Below are 22,764 nucleotides of genomic sequence, written 5' to 3'. Positions count from 1 at the left end.
TGTGTAACTTTGCACACTTGATTATTCCTGTTACCATCACTGGGATTACTTTCATTCATGAAGTTAGCTGCCAAATCTGAGCTAATGACTGCATTGGCCCTTACCCTCAGATACAAGCGACAGAGGGGTGAAGTGGCATATAAGAACCTAGATAGCACACCAATACTGTATTCTTTAACATGATCACATTTAAGACCAAAGATCAACTTTTCACGCGGCAGTATCTGAGTTATGCTCCTTAAATCTGATTTGTAGGCAAAGTGGTAGTGCATTGTAGACAGCTAAATTTCAAGACTAATTTTATAATCCAGCTCTTATTTGAAAGCAGCATAGGCTGAGAACATCCAGCTTTAGATCAGATGCTAATCACAGAGTAAAAGCACACGTCAGAACAGCATATAGGTCTTGTAGATACAAGGCAGGAATTTTAGACAGACATACATTTGTGTCTGAGAGCCGAATCTGCTCATAGCGCTGTAAGTTCCAGTGCTTAAACATGATTCATTTTAGCCTGACTTTCATCTATTTGTATCTTCCCATTTTTAGCAAATGAAATGAAGACACAAAGTTGCCTCACAGGGGAGAGAAAAAGGAACATTTTGAATGTTTTCTTAGTTGGAGTTGAGTTACCTTCTGTTCACTGCTTCTTGACACCACTTTTGGAGAGGAGACAATCACAATGGAAGAACATACAAGCTACCTACTCTCTACAGCACACATTTGTAAAAAATATTGTGGTCTGTCTTGCAATTCAATAGATGTCAACCCCTGAAGCAAGATGAAGCCTCTTTACTACTTACAATATTAAACCCTGTCACTAAAATACATGATTTCTACTCCCATCTTGGATTAACCAATCTTTGGATATTGTCATATTATCTTTACAGCTGGGTAAAGGGTGAAGGTAATTTTCCTTCACGAGTAGAAAATAGTAGTTTTTGCCATGACAATGTAGCTTACGGCATGTCCATAACTAAGTACAAGAGACTTCTGGTGTCAGGACCTTGGATGCTCAAGGTAAGTTGCACCTACCTCATTTTACTCTCAACATGAGGATTTCAGGTGATTTATCTGTGTTCACAGGACTAGAGCTGGCTGCCATTTTTCCATTGGAAACCTCGTGACTTGTCTCTCTCTTCACAGTAATGAGGGATGCTAAAAACAAAGCCAGGGTTCCTCCGCACCTTAGCTTTAGTAATTTACACTAATGGTTATTACTGGGAGACCGGAAGCTTGTACAGAAACCATTTACAAGTGCAAATAAAAAACTGGGTTTTATACAGTGCAGACAGAACGAGGGTGAGGGAACAACTTTCCAGATCAGGCCAGCAAAGGGAGCTGTGTTTTCAGAAAAGCTGAATGAATTTTTAAAAATTCCAAAATTGTTAGTCTTTTTTTTTTTTTTTTTTTTTTTTTTTTAAAAAAACCATGCCTTTCATTTTTGCAAAACTAAAGCTATTACTGCCTGCCATTGGTTGCGATAAAATGAGGCTAATGGACACATTCACTGAATGGTAACAGCAACCATTTAGAAACTTCTCTTTTTGAAGTGAGTATGGAGGTATTACTTTGTCTATACAAAATACTCAGCTCATCAATGGGCTAGGACAAATTCTCAAAACTTTTTTGCACACTTTGATCCCATTTGGTCAACAAACTCCTGGAGGGAGAATTGAAGCCTGAGCCTCTGTTGGGGCATAGGGCCAAAGCTGGAGTCCAAGGCCCCGGCCAGGGGGCTGTTGATTTGAGTACTTAAGCATCCAGGATAAAAGCATAAGTGGCCCTGATGACCCCATTAAAAAACAGTGCTGCAATGAACAGCAGGTTCAGTCGAGAGTCCTGCTAACCCTGCCTAACTTTATCTGGATTATTTCAGACAGTTGCTGATAGCTATTTTGAAATTAATTACAGAAATAAATTTGAACAGGTGTGATTATAGTGTAATTTTGACAAATTAGAATTTTTAAATACTGGTGGTAGAATTGTGGTAAGTAGTAAGCACATATACCTGCCCTGTCCCGTTTCTTTGGGGCTATACTTAAGAACAGACCTGGTCAGTCCAAATAGCCAGAGCTAGGGGTCCACCCAGTTTGTGACTCTGGAAAACATGTCGCAGACCATGGTAAGCTCTCTCCTGTGAAATCTGATCTCCCCAAACTCAGCTAGGCGGGAGGGTCAGGCCTTGTACTTCCCCTACCAGGCTCTTACTAAAGGAGATCAGACTAACCTCGACTGCTTCAGCAGCCGTACAGCTCAGTTTCCACCACAGCTACAGGCTGTTGTCGTCGTCAAGGCCATCCACAGCTCCAGGCTACTGCTCTTACCCCCATAACTCTTGCCCAGGCTGAGATAGCTGGGCTGGAGACTGCCACCTATTTCAGCACCAGTAAATTACTGTTAAAAATTTATCAAAGATCACAATGGATTCCCCAGTACTAACCCTTTTTAAGCCAACACTGGGCACTTCTCTAAATTAATTCAGAGAGCAGGTCTTTTAAACAAGTTATGCCCTGTGATATACAGGAGATTAGCTTAGAGCAGGGGTGTGGAACCTCCAGCCCACAGTCTAGATGTGGTTTGCCAGGGTTACTTACCAGATCGGTTGCTTATTTGAGGTTCTGACAGCACAGCAGCTCCCAGTGGCAACTGTCCACCTTTCTCACCCAATAGGAGCTGTGGAAAGCACTGGCCCAGCCTGGCCTGTGCCACTTCCCACAGCTCCCATTAGCTAGGAGCAGTGAACAGCAGCCCCTGGGAGTGGTGAGTGGCTGTGCCAGTGGACATGCCAGTCAACAAGCCAGATGGCATTTCAACTACAGCTAAGCCCAAACTGGTGGCAGCATGTGGTGGTTTCTCCACCCCAGATTAGATGAGCACATTGGCCTTGCCGTTCCATGCTTTTCATGGCCATCCCAATTTTCAAGCTGGCTAAGCCTCTGCCCCTGTGTTCACTCTAATGCTTCCCCACTGTGAATGACTTTTCTTATGGGCACCAATGTGGAGGTGAGGTGCAACATGGAGGCACAACTGGGGTCAGAGAGTTTTGAGTGTGGGATGTGGCTTGGCAGCTATGTGCTGGTGGGGAAAAGGCACTTCTCCCCAGCTCTGGCAGCTTAAGAGAGCTTGGAGAGAGATCTCTTTGTACTGCAGTCCTGAGCCAAGCTGTGCAGTTTAGGTGGAAACTTAGCTCTGCCCATGAGAATACAACGAAAATGGCAAGGGCTTGGAGAGTGTTCCGATTTGTCAATCATGAAATCAGTGCGACTAAATTGAAAAAATAGCCTTTTTTGAGGCTACAGCAGTCCTACACTATTATCAGGGGAATCAAAACACAAATAACAAAACTGGCAACTGTAAATTTAATGCCTGAGCTATATTTTGTAACAGATTTTCTGTAGGTGGTTTCCTAGTTTTTTTTAAAAGCAGTTAAAAGAATGTTTACTTTCAACATTCCCCCCCATCATGTGATACAACCTCCTGAGATAGAGTACTTCTAGGCAGTACCTGGCATCATCATCAACTATTTCCTTCTTACAGTCTAGATCATGTGTCATGTTGCTCCTCAGATCATGAGCTTCTCTACGTTTTCTAGTTCAATCCTGTCTACGCTGATCTTCCTTCCAATTTCCTTATCTCCTAATTCAGAGGGGAGATGACAATGGCTTTGCCCTTTTGCCTTCTCATTTCATCCCTACTGCACATCAAGGACCTTCTGGAAATATATCTATTTTATAATGAAACATGATAGGTAATTACAGCAAATGGGGCACTACCAGACACCCTTCTATTCAGGTACGCAGTATTTTCCTTGCCCACCTTCATTTGGTTTCTTCCTGCTGTATCTCCTTCACTCCAGAATTCTACCACTACTGTCAAAGTCTGTGGCCAGTCTCTAAATGCAGATACTAACCAGCTTGGACTCAGGACTAGCAACCTACCCGTGCTATATAGAACATCAAGTTTGCTTGCTTACTGGCAGTATTTGTATGGAGAGTAACCACTGCGCTCCACAAAAGGGAATACCTTGGCTAAAGCAGCCCTGCTGAATTTCAGTTTTCATACAAGACTAATTTGAATTAAGGCTTGTAATTGGTCTATAGAACACTTACAGACAGATGCCTTTGAAAGAAAATTGTACTTGGGTAGAGGGAACTTCAAAGATAATTGTTTGAGAAGTTCAAAAACAACTGCATGGACTGACATTTCACAAGCAATGGAACACACAATGGGCTGGGAGGTCAGATGCAGAGGAGGAGGAGGAGGAGAGCTGAACAGTGTCTCATGCTTTCCAACTTGAAGAGGTATCACTGTAATGATGACTCAGTCATCCAGGAGCCATCACCATGACTGCTTCTGTGAAAAGGAACGAAAAATGCAAAATTGCATGCCAGACAATAACATTTTAGAAGTTCAATAACTTGTGAAAAACAACCCTAGGTATAACTAATCTTTCATTCTTTGCAAATATGGCACCGACGCCTATTAGGTTCCTTCCATTGAATGTGCCTTATCTTGTTTTAAGAGGACATTTTGATGCATGTCATTGCAGTAATGCATACTGGTCAAAAAAAATCCAACTGCTGTGATGACCAAAATCTTCCTTAAAAACACTCAAAACAAAACCCTGATTTTTTAAATATATTTAATATATCCCCACCTTTACATTTTTAAATCACCAGTAGCTTTTTTGGGGGGAGCAACTACACTTCCATGGTACCAGTCAGTATCCTAGGACAACAAAATTTCACCATGTTCTTTCATGGCTTGTGGTTAAATATAGTACAAAAAACTCAAATTATGGCCAGCCACCTGCCTTTGGTAAAATTAATGTCTGGTGATATTACATTTTCTTGAAACTGAGAATGTCACACATTGAATTCATTTTAAAAGTTTAAACCTATACAAATTCTTGTCTTTAAATGGATTTGAGCAGCTGTTTTTCCAGATTGCTGCTTAATGTTGTTTCACAAGTAGGAGGTGAAGGACTGAACTTCAGAGAACATTCTCTCCAAATGCCTCTATCCCTGGTAGACTTCTGTTTGACAGGAAGGGTATAAAGTCTAGTAAACATCCACAGACGTGCAGCTCAAAGTGGTCATGACTTTTCCTCTCAACAACTGAAAGTCGATAAATATATTTTTAAGTTTAAAAAAATTCATTCCACTGCATGTGACTCATTCATTTAAGCAACTGGCGCTCCTCTACTTTGAGGCGCTTTTTCCGGGGCTGTACAAAATCATCATCAGAGTCATCACTAACTTCTGGATTCTCTCTCTCACTCCGGCAATAGGGTTGTATAGGGAATTCTCTCCCTGGATAAAGGGTCTTTAGGAGTTCTTCAAAGTAAGCTTCAAGTTTCATACCAGCATCAGCAACTTCTGAATCAGGCTGTTGGGTGAATGTACAATAATCAGTGCATCATGCAATAGTTTTGTACTTACAGCACCGCCCCCCCTCACCCCCCCAAAAAAAATCACCAAAGTAATTTTCAACTGCAAAAATCAACTAGCAATAAAACGCAGGCATCTCTGTGGAATGGTTGGCAAAGAATCAGAACAGAGAACTCTGCAGAAGTCAAAGGCAGAGGGCAAATTTTGGCCAAAGACACCACAGCAAATTCATTTTCTTATAATACTGAAGTGAAATTAATATTTTAAGACAGCATGGTTATTTGAGGTCTCACCTGAAAGACTCACTTAAGAGATTACACGGTTATATAAGCGGTTGTGAAGCACAAACCAAAGAAATCTCCACCTCCGGCCCATGGATGGTAAGAAGGAACTGCGGTGGCACCACCCTGTATATATCTCCAGGGTAGGAGCTATAGACAGCACAATGTATGAATACCATCCAGGAGCCTGGAGCATGCATATACACCTCCATGCCCACTTACTTTGAATACACATCTGCATCTATTCTAAGAACTCAGGCATATTTAACTCCTGGATGGTAGCAAACTAAAATTGTTGCAACTCCTTTCTCTTTTTCCTTGCATGGAACTGTCTCTACTACAAAAGTAATTTCAGGTGAAATTTAACCCCACTGAGCAGGTTTTGGAACCAAAGCAAGATTAATTCACAAAGTTGTGTTATTTGCATCAAAAAACTCTAACCCGGATGTAAATTCGGCTTTCTTGGAAATACATAAGCCGATAAAACTACATGGTATTACTTTTCTGACCTCATTAAACTCAGCACAATTTTGGAAAATCAGTCTGAAATCAGCCACAAAATCTTCTGGTTTCATGTACAGTGGGTGGTTCACTTGCAGTCTTTTTTTGATTGTTGACAAATCCATAGGCTTCTTTATTATTTTGTAGTAATCAGGCACCTAAAAGAAAAGCAACAATGTAATGTTACGTGCGCACCCACGTTTAATCATCCTCTCCAGACAAAAATACTACTCAGTTTAACTTTAAGTATAGCTCTAAGGTACACATGTTGCATTCCTACTTGAGACTGGCTCCCTGTGAGAAGGCAGACATACCTCTGCCTACCTTTATGACAAGATGCATGTGTATTTATTTCTGAACCACTAAGGTCTGATCTTCACTATAGAGGTAAGGGTGACAAAAAGCAATTTACCTTGACCTAGCTGTGCAAGCATCTTTACTACAAATTTCCTTTCTATTTAACTTGCCTACGCTGACCTAATAACTCCATCTCTGCAAGAGCTGTAGCACTTAGAGGACAATTCAGTCTCTATGTAGACACGTCATTGCTTGCTTTACTTAACTGCTGCCTGTGTCCCACAGTGCCCCACTTCAGTTGGTTCAAGTGTGCCTGGTGAGAACATGCATCACTGACAGTAAGAGCCTACTGTGGACACAAAACCCATTACTGCTGACTGTAGGTCAACCTAACTTAAGTCAACTCAATTTTGTAGTGTATACATGCTCTGAGCATAATTACTTAAAAATGTATTTTAAGTATAATCCGTTATATACAGCAAAAGCTCTGTATCAGGTGCTCCATCAAAAAGCTCAAGCAACCAATCTCATATTTCCCAAACAAGTCTTTAATCTAGTAACTCAGACTAGTATTCTGCCTAGCATATTATGCATATAGATTCCCTGATGTGAATACCTGTATACAATTTTATATTTCATTCATTTTACTGTATTCTAATAGAATACCAATTTCAAAAGAAATGGTGTTCTATTAGTAAAGCATAACTCTCAGTTAACCAACTCTAACCATACTTCTCCCGCTCCTCTCCCCCAATATGCTGGACAACAGAACTTCTCCTGTACATTTATATTTAAATATTACTACAGTTTGAAACTCCCTCGACTGGCAACATCCCTTGTCTGGCAGGACAATGGATGTTGCTGGACAAGAGAGGAACCTGGGCTGGAGAGCTCTAGCTATGTGGGGAACAGAGCCTTGTTAGAAGCCTGCTCTGGGGAACCTGAGATACCCTCCAGGCAGAGAGCCATGCCGGGAAGCTCCACCGCCTGGAACCTGCTTGGGGAGCCCCCGCAGGGGAGGGGGAGCAGGGAGAAGAGAGGGGAAAGATACAATCTGTAAAATAAATTCTTTAAGCAATTACTTGTATCCTTTCATCTCTGAAACCAGGTTGTCATAATGCAGTGGTGGCCGCACTTTGTCCTCCTAACCCCCCACCCCAACATAATCTTCCTGTACCCTGCTCCATTACTGTAGCGAGGGCTCAACAGTGGCTCCTGGGCTGAAGGCAGAGCTAGAGGCTGAACTGGGGTTACAGGACGTGCTGGCCTGGGAATGGAATGAGGGCAGAGCTGGGCTGAGAGTGGAGCAGGGTAAAGAGGGGATCTAGAGCTGGGCTGAGAGTTGGAGTAGGGTGAGGGTCTGGGCAGCTGTTCTTCACCCCCTGTGGCAGCTGGCCCAGACTGCACCAATGTGCACCCCAAATGTTCCTTTGTGCTGGGGCAAGCCACGTAATTTTGTTACAACAGTGTTAAATATATAGAGTTCAAGTGTACAAGCTGTTCAGAAATTTAGATAGCTTTCCTGAAACTCCATGTCATGGTTTTGAACTCTAGTATCTGACAACCTGCTCAGACAAGAATAAACATGCACTCAAAGTGGGAGGAGTGACTTCTCTGATAGCCAATAAAATAGCACTTGCATTTTGAAGTCCAATGTCTTGCAAACTAACACCTTTAACCAGCTGAGTATCGTAAAGACTGCCTCAGGAGACAGAGCAAATAAATATCTGACTCAAAGGGGTTTTTTTTTTGTTTTTTTTTTTTTTTTAAAACATTTTAGTACAGGAACTGATAGAAAGCAGCTTTTAAGTGTTGCAATATTAGAAGCAGTTTTTGGAGTGAAAATCAGTGGGGAAAAATGCAGGTAAGGTTCTCAAAAATAAAGAAACTCAATCTATTGTATAGCTACCACCATTTTACAGGTCACATTTTTGTTTAAAAAAAGTTTTTAAAACTATTTTTCAAAGAGATTTAAACCCCAGTGATTAAATTATAACAACTGATTTGTACAGTAACATTTTGCATCTTTATGTATTTCTTCATCTACTCCTGTTTAAATACTATTTTTAAACAAATTAGAAGTTTGACACAAAAACGTGTGTTTCAATATCTTTCACAATAAAAGGGGCAATTTTCTTTCACTTAGATCTGCCATTTTACTTGGTGTATCAGTGCTTAAATGTAACAGCAGTAAACATCAAAGATGAAGCTCAACTGGACAGATGGAGTTTTAAAAAAAGAGGGAACACAACACAATATTAATAAAAAAGTAGTTCCTGTAACTTGTATTTAAAAAAGGTAACTTGCCTTACAGCAACATGAAGTATTCCAAGATGTATTGCCTGTGAAAATTGAAATGAACTACCATAATAGCAGCTTCTTGTGTTGTTAAACCTATGACACTTTAAAAAGGAGGGTATTTAATGCACAAACTTCAAAAGATAATGGTGCTCTTATGCCCTAAAGGCTCGACAACACATAGTGCTATTGTGGTCTAGTTGCACCACTATGTTAACACTTATTTACACCAAAGGGAGAACTTCCCCTATTGGTGTAGGTACTCCATCTTCTCTAAAGGTAGTAGGTATGTCAATGGGAAAAGACCTCGTCAACACAGTGCTATCTGCACTGGGGATTAGGTCAGTATAATTATGTTGCTCAAGCTACTGAGTGACTTAGTAATACTGAAATACATTGGCAGTGTAGACCAAGCTTTTTCTTCCAGTTTGAGTTTACACAAGTAAATGTGTCACTATTAAATGTAAATAGATGCTTAATAGCAATTCAGTGAGTGTCAACTGCCATCCATCTCAAAAGAATACAGCAACAGTCAAGAAAATGGGAAAACCACTAAGTCATGTTTCATGCTTAAGACACATGGGTTTGAAGATGTAGTAAATAAAGTTAGTTAATTTACTGCAATTGGCAATTAAGTCTCACCTTAATCTCTGCTTGGATAAATGAGTGTGGAAATTTCATTTATCTAATAAGCCTTTTATTTCTATCCTACATTTAGATATTTAGTACATTAAATAGCTGGAGCAGATTACTCTTCTGACGATGGGATCTATTATGGGGGAACAGCAATGCCTACAGAAAGTGCTGGTGCCAAGTGCCCTGACTTTTATAATGCAAAAATGACAATATACATACTGTTGGAGGAACTGGATCTTGAAAAGCCAGGCTCATTTCATGGCAGTAGAGGTACAGCAGTAGCCTTTCACACTTCTGCATATAGGGAAAGACAGAATGCCTGTATATTAGAGAACGCTGTGATTTTATGTTCATAGTTTTTTACGCTTAAAATTCAGGCAGCTGTTTCAAACCTCCCCAGGCCCAAAAAGAAAAATCAAGCGCATCTGAAAAATTCAGACTTTTGATTGATGAAGAAGTCAACCATTACCAGGGAGCCTAATTCTGGTTTTTCCTGTATCATCAAACAGAGTGCCCTGTTACTAAATTAGAATCTATTCAACGCTTCTGTTGATGCACCACAAGGGCACAAAGTTAGTTCACACCCTTCTCAGCTGTATTAATGCAAAAGCAAACAGCAAACATTTTGTCATTGAAGCAGAACCATTAACACAGTGCATCTGCATAAAGATATTTTTATAGCCTTTGTCGGTGTCTAGCCACCCAGTAAGCATGGTAGAATAGAGAGTTTGCGTTAAAGACTTCAGTTTAAAAACCTGTTTGCTTTGCTTAAGGGGAATAATTTGAATGAGGCTTGCTCACAGCAAGAGGATATGCTCATGATGAACAAAAATCCTCCCAAACGCAGCAACACACAGTATCAAACCCAAAGTCAAATGACTCAGGCTTGTGCTATGTGTAGCTGGGTAGACATCTCTACTAGGCTGAAGCCCGGACTCTGGAGCAGATATAAAGTGTGAATATCTGATGCTGGGAAGACAGAGTGAGAAACACCTCAAATCTAGTTCTTATGATAGGAGCCTCCACTTTATGCCTATATAAGGAGTGTGCAAAAACATCCTTAAAGGACCTAAACTAATACTAGGTTAAAAAAAAACAAAACACAAAACAAGGCTCTGGGAAACTATATTTTCTACTACATTAGGTCAATGAGACTGAGCCGGGTTTCTGTTCTGCACACTAGAAGCTGGAAAGAACAGAGGCTGCTCACATACCACCTCCTCTTTTATGGCATTAACTCTCATATTCAGAAACAAAAGGGAGAACACAAAACACAGACACTGCTACAGACATTTCTATCAGTCCAACTGCAACACTAGGAGTATCTTTCAATATGAAATTTAATAGATCACCACAACCTGCACCCCCCTCCCTCCCATTACTCGCTGAAGCTGCACTGTGCGAGCTGCCCAGGGCTGGAGCCGTGCCACAGCTGGAGCCCGCCAGGACCAGAGGAGCCGCCTCTGCCACCATGCACTTGTCTCACAATGTGGTGGGATGTGTATGCAGAGCAGGTCGAGGGGCACCCCACGTGTGGCTCTCCTGAGCAGCATTTTGGTCTGTCCACTGCCCCGTTTGCCACATGTATCAAATGGGGAGTGTATTGGACACTGCAACACTTGGGGGAAAAAAAAAATAGAATATTTGAGACTTGATAGTGCTCTACAAATGAAAGACAGCCTTCACAACAGGCCTGTTCCAGGTGGAACAAACAGACACACGTGGTTAACATCTTTCTCAAGACAACAGAAGAGCATTCCATGATTCCTAGCTTCCAGTCTTGGTTCAGAACATTAGCTCATTCCTAAATTTTTCCTAGAGTTTAAAAAATGTGCAGGACATATTTTAAAATGTACTTCCAAGCTTTCAGAGCCTGTTTAGAAATCCTCTAGCAAACTTATTTCTACCATCAAATTTACAAAACACACAAAAAACCCCCAGCATTTAAAAAAATAACCAGAAAAGCAGACGAGTTGAATTAAAAAAAAAAAGAGTATCCTCACCCGCCGATCTATTGGTGCCAATCCAGCATGACTTTCTAGTTTTCTTTTTTCAGAACTCTGATTGGGATTGTCACAATCATATTCTACTTCTGGCTTGGACAAGTCCCGACAGAATGTGCAAAACCACTCTCCTCTAAATACGAGGGAAAACAGATGTATTACTCTGGGAGTCTGACAAAGTTGCATGGTCTTGAATAGAGTTCCAAAAAGCCTTTAGACAAGCTGTTTATCTCAATTTTCATTTTTGCCATGTGTCTTTTTTTTTTTTTTTTTGGGGGGGGGGGGGGGGGGAGGGAAGACACACCACCAAAAGGAGGGATAAGACCTGTAAAGGAACATCTTTTTGGAAGAAAGCTAACATTCTTGGAATTAATTTTTTGAAATAGTTTTAAAGCAAAAAATAGCATCTATTTGCTGAAACCGTTCATATGGATTTACTGAGGCACACTGAAATTTTAACAGCAGGTCCAGTTGTTGGTTTAGGAGTCAATATGAAGAAAGGCATATATGAGAGAGTAAGGTAAAAATTAAAATGCAGGGGTGAAACAGGAATAGCACAGGAAAGGGAAAAACTAATTCAGAAACACCATCCAAAGCAAGCAATGGAGGTTGGGACCTGTATGAAGTACATTTTTCTCATTAGAAGTTACCCTATAGGCTATATGCTGGTACATTATATAGGGTATCCTAGTCAAAATTTTGAAGAACTGGAGTTTTTCTATTCTTAAAAAAATTATTTTCCACTCCTGGGGGGGCGGCTCAATGACAGGGGAATGATTGCTCACAAACTGCTTCCGCTATCTGGCCTTCACCACATGCCATTTGTGATGCCCTCAAATTCTCAAACCAAGCTACTGAATGCTTGTGGTTTAGTAAGGTTATTTACAAAGACACCTGAATTTTCATGAATAACCACAATACAACTGACTTGTATTCACTTACTTACATGCATGAATAAAAAAACAATCATATCTCACTTATGAAAAGTAGGTACAATATTAACACGCATACACTATACCATAGATCCAGTCTAATAATAAACATGACCTCTGACATTTGGATTAGTTTCAGAAGCAAGTTGGTTATTTTTGGCAGTGAAATCTGTTAGAGTACAGCAGAACCAGAAACACTCTTAAACCCAACAAAACATCCTATTATGATACTCAAAATATTTCTATTTTTGCCTAGCCAAGGAACTAACTCTTTTGAAGGCAAATGCCAGGGTATTGTTTTTTTTAATTGAGAACAACTATATTTAAGTAGCATCTAATTCTTGAATCAAAGGAAGGGTGTGCTAGAGTCCATACAAAAGTGACTCTGGGCCTTATCCCATATAAGGGTAGGTCTACACTATTGCAGGTGGTCAACTTAAGGTATGCCATTCGAGCCATGTTAATTATGTTGCTGGAGTGTACATAATTTATGCTTCTGTGCCATCACCCCTAAGGGAGATCGTCAAGAGCATCTCTCTCCTACCAACTTTCCTTACTCCTAAAAAAGGGCAGGAGAACTGGCACTGTTGCAGGCAACATGTAAATTCAATTTAGAACATCCCTATTAGGATTGACCCTGCTGAGGCTAAAGATGCACCCTAAGACAAGAAACATGGACGAAGCAGTTATTTAAATATATACTAGTCATGGCAGAGGTGTATCTCAAGCACAAGAGAATAGTGGCCTGGTGGGTAAGAATGGGGAGGATGTTCCATTCAATACATTTATTTATGCCTTCAGTGAATGAGTGGGAAAAAACCCATGCTGACATTGTTAGCACAGAAAGAAATGTCTGGTGTTCTGAGTGTGAGTGAACAAAAAGTTTTAAGAGCCGTAAAAGTAAGACTAAGTCACTGACACTATATCATAATGTATGTACAGGTAACATGAAAAATCACAAGCCTGCCAGAATTATGCTCTTAATGTGTGCTGGCAAGGACTAGATACCCCACTAAAGACAAAGGAATGTGTATTCAAGGTAAATCAAGAGACAAATGGAAATGTATTTATGTAAAAGAAAAAAAAAAAGCCAAGCTAGCAAGGAGAGAAAGGAACCACTCAGCTAACAAGTGGAGAAGGAACTATCATGTTCTCAGACTGCATGGCATCTCTTCTGCCAAGAAAAGGTGGATCTTTACATGTGAATACATTTCAAAGGTTTACTGGTCTATAAAGAAATGGGGAGTGAAGTCAAGTTATCCTTTTCCTCGAAGAAACAAAAGCATTTTGAAATCTGTTCAGGGGTCCTGGCCAGAATCTGGTCAACCATGCTGGAAAAGAGACACCTCGAAGACAGTCTAATTTGTAAATCATGTTTTAGTCTTAAAAGCTTACTTTTGTCTGATTGTAACCATTTCTACCATATTCTTTATGCTTAGTATCAGGTAATCCTGTATTCTCATTAAGTAAGTATTAGCACACTATTTGAAGGGAAGTGCGACTTAGCTTAAATTGAGTTAACAGCCTGCTGTGTATTGTGTGTTTAAGGAACAACAAACTTATGTTCAGTGAAAAGGCTGAATGCTGTAGGGAGGTGGATCTGGGGATCGCAGGAGTTGGGGGTTCACTCTTATCCACAGGGCAAGGTTTGGACTGGCAAAGTCTTGAAGAGTTTTTGCCAAGACAGACGAATTTCCATGCCAGAAAACAGTCATGCAGGTTAGCCGTAGCAAAACTCACGTGGTGAGGCAGAGATGGCTAACACAGATCATGCTTAGACATGACAAATAGGATAGCGACCTTATGTGACAACAGTTTTGGTGGAATTAAGAGAATGGATATGAGATGGAAAAAGATCCAGGATTGAGAACCTAGAGCAATTCAGGGCAATAGATGTAAGCAGCATGTTTAGAGTAAAAGAAAGGAGGGAATGGGGCTGCAGTTGAAGAATCGGATGGAGTCCAGTGTGAATGTTTTGGAGAGAATGGGACAGAACACAGTAAGGAACAAACAAAATAGTGAGGGGAAACAGATGGGGCAGGGCAACAGGTTACAGATGGAGATCAAGTGCAAGACTTCTGTCTGATTGTGCTGCTAAGGATTAAGAAGGCCGATCACTAGCATTACTCTGCATTCAGGTCCACCAACCAGGACAGGAAAAGGAGGCAATTGCCCTGGCCCCCTCTGAAGGGCCATGGCAGTGCTACTCTGCACAGCTAGGGCAGGGAGGATGCCCTAGGCCCAGCCCCTTCTGGGGTATGGAGCTGGACCCCCCCATCCCAGGGCACACAGTGGCTGTCAGCCCCCCATATGCACTTTCCAGATCTGAGCCCTTCCCAGAAACTTATTTTTGCTCCTTGTCCCACTGGCCACCTTCTTCTTGCAGCCTCCGCTGAATAAGTGCAGCAAAAGCCACAGACAGAGTAAAGTTGAAACGTCAGAAAGCTATTGCTGGAATGTTTAGAAGACACAATGTAACATGAAAATTTTTTCACTGTGGCTTTTGCACAGAGGAAACAACTGTAGCAAGCTTTTATGGTCAGCAATGTAACAATGATATGCAACAGAATACAGTCCCACAGTTTAGTGATTCAAAAGGTTAAGAGGCATGCGCGTATAGACTAACTGCAGTACTTGAATATAATTGACATTTCAAATCCTAATGTGGTACTAGCAATAATTCTGCTCAAAGCATGAAAGCAGAGGCTCAGTGTAAAACTGAAAACTAAACCTGTATTTAACAATGAGAAAGCCTAACAATTATATGAAATCATTGAACACTGACCATCTTATAGTAAATGCATTTATATTCTTGTTTATCAAAGATTTAAGCCAGTATTAAATTACACCTATACTAGAGCATCAAAATGTTATTTTTACTTTAGCAAAGCAGCTGACAACAAGAGTAAGTTTCAGAAATATTACAGGTAACTATTTCCAAACACCATTTATACTCAACACAAAAACGATTTTTAACCTTTTAACTATTCCAGCTGTCAGCAAATCAGCTAGTTGCCCTCCAACAAGCCTGTTGAGGCCTATACAGATTAGTCTTGCTTCTTTCAGTGCTGACTCAGGTAGTTCTTAAAATATTACCAGTAGACAGCAAGTAGTGTGCCTTATAACTATCTCATGCATCTGATGAAGGGGGTCTTTGCCCACGAAAGCTTATGTTCCAAAATATCTGTTTGTGCCACAAGACTTCTTGGTGTTCTTGAAGATACAGACTAATAAGGCTACCTCTCTGATGCTTATAACTACTGGGGCCCCTGTTTAATGTTGTGCAAGTAGGGTATTTTTCACTTTAAAAGTATTTTTAAAAGCAGACTGCTTCTACGCTCTCGCTCTCCCTTCAGAGTTGGCATTGTAATAAGGTGCTAATGTGCATATTCAGAACCTCATTAGCATAATGGCAGTCATGTGAATTTCGAGGTGCAGACTGCGAATTGCATATGGACACTGAAGATGGGGCAGCTTCAAAATAAGTGCCCCACTTCAACATTCCCTTACTCCAATGTAGTTTTGTGGGAGAAGCTCTCTTGCTAACACAGTGATGTCCACTAGGTGGGGGAAGGTATTCACACCCTTGAGCGATATGAATTATGCCAACATATATATAACATTAGAGTTGTCTTTTGGAGCAGAAACATCCTGTACAGGACCCAAAAGTGATTTCTTTTCAGCATGGTTTGAGCAAAATTCATTTGGTCATTTTTACCTTGGAAAGTTCATCAGTGAAGGGACATGACAAGAAAGGTGGAACACTTTAGGGCATTTCTCACAACACAAGAGCTCCCCTCCATTCTGACACACTGCACACCAGTCCTCATTGGGGTCATCCTCTTTTCTGCTGTCTCCAATGTGAGGGGCACCCATCCATGATGTCTTTCCACTGGGTATGTTCTCCTGAAGTAGCCCTGAGCGATCCCCTGTGCTATCTGGAGCATCTGTTCGTAAGACTGTTTTGTCAGGGGTGGTATTATGATTGCTATCCAATAGCAGTGAGGTAAGTATACTTCTTGAAAAGCTGGCCTGTAGGTTAACAAAAAGATAGCTTAGATACATCTAGATGCCAGCCTGTCAAGTATACACACATTGAAAATAGAAGCACTAATTCACATGAACTATTAGTCACGTCCTTTGTAACCTCTACATGGGAGTTAACTGTTAAGGCTTTAGCCAACTTAATACAGCATTATAACAGGACCCAAGTAGGCTAGCTCTGACATTTAGGAAATTTTTCAGTAAAAAGAAGAAAAAAAAAAAAAAGAACCAATCTCCTGGTGACCAGTAAATCTAGCAATCCTAAATATGAATATTAGCAAAATCTCCAAGCACCATACGAAGGAGTTTATTTTATGAGCTTCCCATACCTCTTCAAGACCCCACAGACTACAGCAGTCTGATAACATCAGTTATTCAGTTGTCCCAATTTATAACTTGGTTTGGAAACTGACTTCATCCATTAAAACAATCACTACTCCAAAACACACCAATACATTTAACTTTAAAGTTAAAGCTTGGGGCTGACCCTTTAACAGAATATTTGTAATTTATTCTATTCCCAGATAAATGCAAAACGCCCTCCCTTTGTCCGAAATTTAGAAGAGAGTTTTATATTATTGTTAGCATTACGTTCCGAGGCCGGGATTCTTCATCTGTTTCTTGCTTCACTACAACAATTGGGAAATCATAGTTTTCGTGTGATGTACCAGACTCCTGTTTAATCCTGATTGGTTCCAACATGACAACAGGAACCCTGTGTGTAGAATCAGCTCCTGGTGGCCTGCTGGAGGAGCCAGAGCTATAGAGAATGAGAAGATGCAGAAAGAAATGAAGAACATTGAGTAGTTGGACATCACCTGCCCCTTACAAGAGAGCACAGAGTTTTTTTGGGGTGTGGGTGAGAGAAAAGAGACCACCTCTTGTAGTAATTAAGAATTATGACCCTGGAATTCTACAGTATTTTTTCTCTCTACATTTGAGGCTATGGCACTACTCATCATAAAACAAAACCTGAGATTTAGAATTAATACCTACCTTTGATTTTTTTTCTTAAATAGTATAATGAAACAAAATTTATAGTCTAACCCAAGGAATGCACAATTGCTCAGTTTTATTTTCTATAGCTCAGTTTTACAGATATCTATGTTTTTAAAAATGTATGTATAAATAAAGCCTAACTTGGGTGTCATAAGATATGGGGGACTTATGATTTTTACTATACAAATGGAACAGAACAAGAAATATTCTGTTAAAGGTATCTGAATTTCCACTTTCAGTAGCATGAATAAATTCCCTCCTCCCCCCCGCCCAACATAAAAAATTAACTATATTCGTTGTGTATCCTGATTTGGGAACACAGTAACAGACCTGCTCTGCAGGCATTATCTAGCAATTTTTCCATGAACATTTCATCATTTTTGCAGTTTCTAAATATCTAGTACTCACTTACTGACCGTGTTATGTTTCATGCTTCTTATTTATAATCCTTGCTGGAAAGCTGATTTCTCATATATGAAGTTATTTATGGTTCAGTGAGGATTTCTGGTTCAGACTTTAAAAATCTGTCATGAACTTAACTCCATTATTTACATTATATGGTTATTAAAATATCTGATCGAGCTGTCAGTCTCAACTACCATATGTTTAACACACTACAAATCTTTAATGTGCCATTAATCAGACATGAAAAGAGAAGTTACTCACCGTAGTAATGGTGGTTCTTTGAGATGTGTCCCCGTGGGTGCTCCACGTTAGGTGTCGGGCTCGCCCCGGCGCCGCAGGTTGGATCTTCCAAGCAGTTTCTGCCGGACCGCGCATGCGCCGGTGCGCGCCGCTCCCTTGCGCGCTCCCAGCCACGTGCACGATCCGGTCCCCACCAGTTCCTTGACCAACCGCCTCGGATGCTCCTGCAAAACACGAAACAGGGATCCGAAGCGGGGAGGATGGGCGGGTGGTGGAGCACCCACGGGGACACATCTCGAAGAACCACTGTTACTACGGTGAGTAACTTCTCTTTCTTCTTTGAGTGTCCCCGTGGGTACTCCACGTTAGGTGACTATGCAGCAGTAACCCAAAATAGGAGGTGGGTAATCGGATCATGTGCAGCTTGTCCCCGAGAGGACCGCTGTCGAGAGCTGGGTATCCTCTTGGAATACCCTGTGAAGGGTGTAGTGCTTGGTGAAGGTGTCATAGGATGACCAGGTCGCCGCTCTGCAAATGTCTTTTAGCACAACGCCCTTGAAAAAGGCTGTTGATGCCGCCACCGCCCTAGTGGAGTGAGCCCTGGGCAGGGCCAGTAAAGGAGTCTTTTTGAGTTCGTAGCACATTTTTATGCAGGATACGATGTGCTTCGAGATTCTCTGCGAAGAGAGACCTTCTCCTTTTGATTTGGGAGCGAGAGAGACTAGGAGTCTGTCCGTTTTCCGGAAGGACTTAGTCCTGTCTATATAGAAAGCCAGCGCCCTCCTCACGTCCAGGAGGTGTAGGCACGCCTCTTTGTTGGAGTCATGAGGCTTTGGATAATGAGGGTAAAACTATAGGTTCGTTAATATGAAACTCTGAAGAAACTTTGGGAACAAAGGCTGGATGCAGCCGTAAGGTTACCGCCTCCTTGGAAGTTACTGTGCAGGGTGGCGTTGCCATGACTGCCGCAAGCTCGCTCACCCTGCGAGCTGACGTGAATGCAAGAAGGAAGGTCGTCTTTATTGTAAGGAGACGGAGGGAAACCGTGGCTAAGGGTTCAAACGGTGGTCCCGTTAGCGCATTAAGCACCAGGTCCAAGCTCCACGAAGGTGGAAGAGGTTTCCGAGGGGGGTATAGGTTTACCAGCCCTTTGAGGAACCTGGCAACCATGGGATGGGCAAACGCCGTGTGCCTTTCCTCTTCATGTCTGAAAGCCAATATAGCGGCAAGGTGGACCCTTCAACGAGGATAGGGAGAGTCCGCCTCTCTTGAGGTCCAGTAAATACTCTAGTATTACAGGTATATGGGCAGCAAGGCGGGCTAATTGCTTGGTAGAACACCATGCAGTGAATAGAGTTCATTTTTGCTTATAGGGCTTCCTGGTGGAAGTCCTCCTGCTACTTTCTAGGACTTGTTGCACTCCCTCCGTACGCGTGCTCTCTAGGGAGCTGAGCCATGGATTAACCATGCTTGCAGTCGCAGGCCTTGGGGGTGTGGATGCACTATGGACCCCTGGGCTGCGTGAGCAGATCCGGCGCCACCGGGAGGGGCATCGGTGGACGGTCCGACATGCGCAGGAGTAAGGGGAACCATTGCTGTCGATCCCACGTTGGGACTACTAGGATCATTCGGGCTCTCTCTCTCCTGGCTTTCTGCAAGACTTTGTGGATAAGCACTGTGGGAGTAAAGGCGTAGAGCAGGGGGCCCCTCCACGAGATTGCGAATGCGTCCCCCAGGGACCCCCGTCCCAGTCCTGCCCTGGAGCCGTATTATGGGCACTTCTTGTTGTGTTGAGTGGCAAACAGGTCTACCTGGGGAAAACCCCATGCATGAGAAATCGGTTGTAGCAGATCGGAACGGATCTGCCACTTGTGTGAGAGTGTGAAGTGCCTGCTCAGATGGTCTGCCTTCACATTGTGAGCGCCTGGTAAATATGAGGCTTTCAAGGTTATATTGTTGGCGAAGCACCAGTTCCACAATTGGACTGCTTCCGCACATAAGGCACGGGACTGAGCTCCTCCTTGCCGATTTATATAAAACATGGTGGAGGTACTGTCTGTACTGATCCCGACTACTTGCCTCGTATATGGTCTCGAAAGTGTTTGCAGGCATTGAACACTGCTCTGAGCTCCAGTATATTTATGTGCAGTGACTGTTCCATGGAGGACCACAGTCTTTGTGTCACCTTTTCGCCCGTGTGTGCTCCCCACCCTATGTGGGAGGCGTCGGTAGTGAGAAAAACAGATATTTGTGGTTGGTGAAAGGGCACCCCTGTTAGCATGTTCTTGGGGTTCACCCACCATTGCAGGGATCTGTGCACCTCTGTCGTGGGCGACACCACCTGGTGGACAGCGTGTGCTGCCGGTTTGTAGACGCTCGCCAGCCAGTGCTGCATGCTGCGCCTATGCAATCGGGCATTCTGTACCACAAACGTTGCTGCTGCCATGTGGCCCAGCAGCTGTAAGCATGTCAGAACCGGCACTGTAGGGCTGAAGGTGATGACTTGCACGAGGGAACCAATGGCGCGAAAGCGGGCATCTGGTAGATAAACCCTTGCTGTGATGGAATTTATACGTGCCCCTATGAACTCTATGTCCTGTGCAGGGTGTATCTTTGATTTTGCCAGATTGATAACCAGGCCCAGCGAAGAGAATGTGTCTGCTGTGACACGTATCATGCGAAGTACCTCCTCCTTCGAGGCCCCTTTCAGTAGGCAGGTTTTTTTTTTTTCCCCCCCAGATATGGGAATATAAACACCCCCTGTCTGTGCAGGTAGGCTGACACCACTGCCAAGGTCTTGGTGAAGACTCCGGGGGCCGAGGAGAGGCCGAACGGCAGAACCTTGTACTGAAAATGTTCTTTGCCTACCATAACCCGGAGAAAACGCCTGTGAGCCAGGTGAATAGTTATGTGGAAATACGTGTCTTGTAAGTCGAGGGCTGCGAACCAATCTCCATCGTCCAGTGCCGTTAAGTATAGAGGCGACTGTGATCATCCGAAAGCATTGCTTGCGCAAGTACCGGTTGAGGCCTCGAAGATCTAGGATGGGCCTCTAGCCTCCTGTCTTTTTCTCTGTGAGGAAGTATCTTGAGTAGAACCCTTTCCCTCGGAGTTGCTCCGGCACTCTTTCCACTGCCCCTATAAGCATAAGATGGCCTACCTCCTGCTTGAGTCTCGCTTCGTGGGAGGCGTCCTTTAGGTGGGGTCTGGGTGGAGGTCGTGGCGGTGGGAGCGACTGGAAGGGAATCGCGTAACCCGTGGCCATGATCTCCAGTACGCATTTGTCTGTGGTGATCTTTTGCCACTGGTCATAGAATGGTCGGAGGCGATGGTGGAACAGTAGCTTCGGATGACATTGCGCGATGGTGGCGATAGTGCAGCCCTCGATCTGTGTGTCAAACTTGTGGCCTTTGGCCCTGCCCCGAGGACGCACGGCTCTGAGAACGTCGCCTGGGAGTTCTGTACTGTTGGTGCTGTTGATGTCGCCCTTGCTTGTAGCCCCTGTGGTACTGAGGACGCTGTGGTTGATACTGCAAACAGCTTCTGCGTGTCAAAGGGGAAATCAACGATCTTGGCCTGCATATCCCTCGGGATACCCGATGTCTGGAGGCAGTACTCCCTGCTCATGACCACTGCCGTAGCTGTTGAGCGTGCTGTCGTATCCGCTACGACTAGGGAGATCTGCACTCCCGTCCTCGAGGCCGCGTAGCCTCCTTGCACGATAGCCTTGAGCACCAGCTTCTTGTCCTCTGGAAGCGAGTCCATGAGGGAGGTTAAGCTAGAGTAGTTGTCGAAATTGTGGTTCACTAGATGCACTGCGTAATTCGCCATTCTCAACAGAAGGGTGGAGGAGGAGTAGACCTTTCTGCCGCACAGCTCTAGTTTCTTGGCATCTTTGTCCGTTCCCCCTGTTTTGAACTGAGACGTTTTTGATCTCTGTTGAGATGATTCTACCACCAGAGAATTTGGTTGCGGGTGGCTGAATAGGAACTCCATGCCCTTCGCCGGCACGAAGTATTTTTTGTCCGCTCTCTTGTGGACAGGCGGAATAGTCGCAGGGGTCTGCCATATCGTGGTGGCGGACTCCAAGATTGCTTCGTCAAGCGGTATGGCTATTTTAGAGGAGGCCGGAGGTCTCAGATTTTTAAGGAGCTTATTGTGCTTCTCTTGCACCTCTGCTGTCTGGATGCCTTGTGTGAAGGCCACCCTTCTAAACAGCTCTTGGAATTGTTTGAGATCGTCTGGAGGATGCACGTCCCCAGGGGCCGTAGCCTCATCCGGGGAGGACAACGAGGAACCGCTAGGGTACGCCTCTCTGGACCCCTCCGGGTCCTGTTGATGGTGGTACATCCGCTCGCTAGAAGCTTGCGAGGGAAAATCTCAGGGTTCCAGAACCAACTCCCCCCGAGATATGAGAGTCTCTGTCCCCGTTCGCGATTGCCCTCGGGGATACGGAACCGTCTGTGGGGATCTGTCCCTGGTAGCATGCCTATAGTGTCTATGCCCCGCATGATAGGGGCGACCATGGCAACATGGGCACTGCTCCTGGGATGGTGACCTGGACCACTCCCTTGGTGCATACCCCCTACGTCTGGGGGAGCGAGATCTTCTGGAGACCTGGGACGCTGGAGAGACCGATATGTGATAGTACTCAAGTGGCTCGAAGCCCAAGAAGGGCGAAGGTGGTCCAAGCCATGGGGAGGCTGGCTGTAGAAATGGAGATGGGGGCTCCGGATAG

At 43.2% G+C, this 22,764-nt stretch overlaps 2 protein-coding genes across 6 annotated transcripts in view; one reads left to right on the top strand and one right to left on the bottom strand.

Annotated features, from left to right (window-relative positions):
• SVOPL (SVOP like) overlaps nt 1-864 on the top strand; it is a 41,835-nt gene extending 40,971 nt beyond the window's left edge. The window contains exon 16 of one of the 3 annotated variants that reach the window (XM_074983819.1): nt 547-864. In XM_074983819.1, the coding sequence (XP_074839920.1) occupies nt 547-558 (12 nt within the window). In that variant the 3' untranslated portion in view covers nt 559-864. The remainder of the gene's footprint in view (nt 1-546) is intronic. The other 2 variants (XM_074983818.1, XM_074983820.1) reach the window with 2 other exon arrangements.
• A 3,551-nt stretch (nt 865-4,415) lies between these two features.
• The window catches only part of TRIM24 (tripartite motif containing 24), a 120,716-nt gene continuing 102,367 nt past the window's right edge, over nt 4,416-22,764 (bottom strand). Inside the window, exons 15-20 of one of the 3 annotated variants that reach the window (XM_074983816.1) lie at nt 16,974-17,142; nt 16,057-16,370; nt 11,407-11,539; nt 9,623-9,697; nt 6,181-6,330; nt 4,416-5,388 (exon numbers count right to left, since the gene is read on the bottom strand). In XM_074983816.1, the coding sequence (XP_074839917.1) occupies nt 5,179-5,388; nt 6,181-6,330; nt 9,623-9,697; nt 11,407-11,539; nt 16,057-16,370; nt 16,974-17,142 (1,051 nt within the window). In that variant the 3' untranslated portion in view covers nt 4,416-5,178. The remainder of the gene's footprint in view (nt 5,389-6,180; nt 6,331-9,622; nt 9,698-11,406; nt 11,540-16,056; nt 16,371-16,973; nt 17,143-22,764) is intronic. The other 2 variants (XM_074983815.1, XM_074983817.1) reach the window with 2 other exon arrangements.

Source organism: Carettochelys insculpta, chromosome 1 (assembly GCF_033958435.1).
Source record: "Carettochelys insculpta isolate YL-2023 chromosome 1, ASM3395843v1, whole genome shotgun sequence".
Classification (NCBI taxonomy): domain Eukaryota; kingdom Metazoa; phylum Chordata; order Testudines; family Carettochelyidae; genus Carettochelys; species Carettochelys insculpta.
Note: the sequence above shows the minus strand (reverse complement) of the source record. Positions and strands in the feature narration are given on the sequence as shown.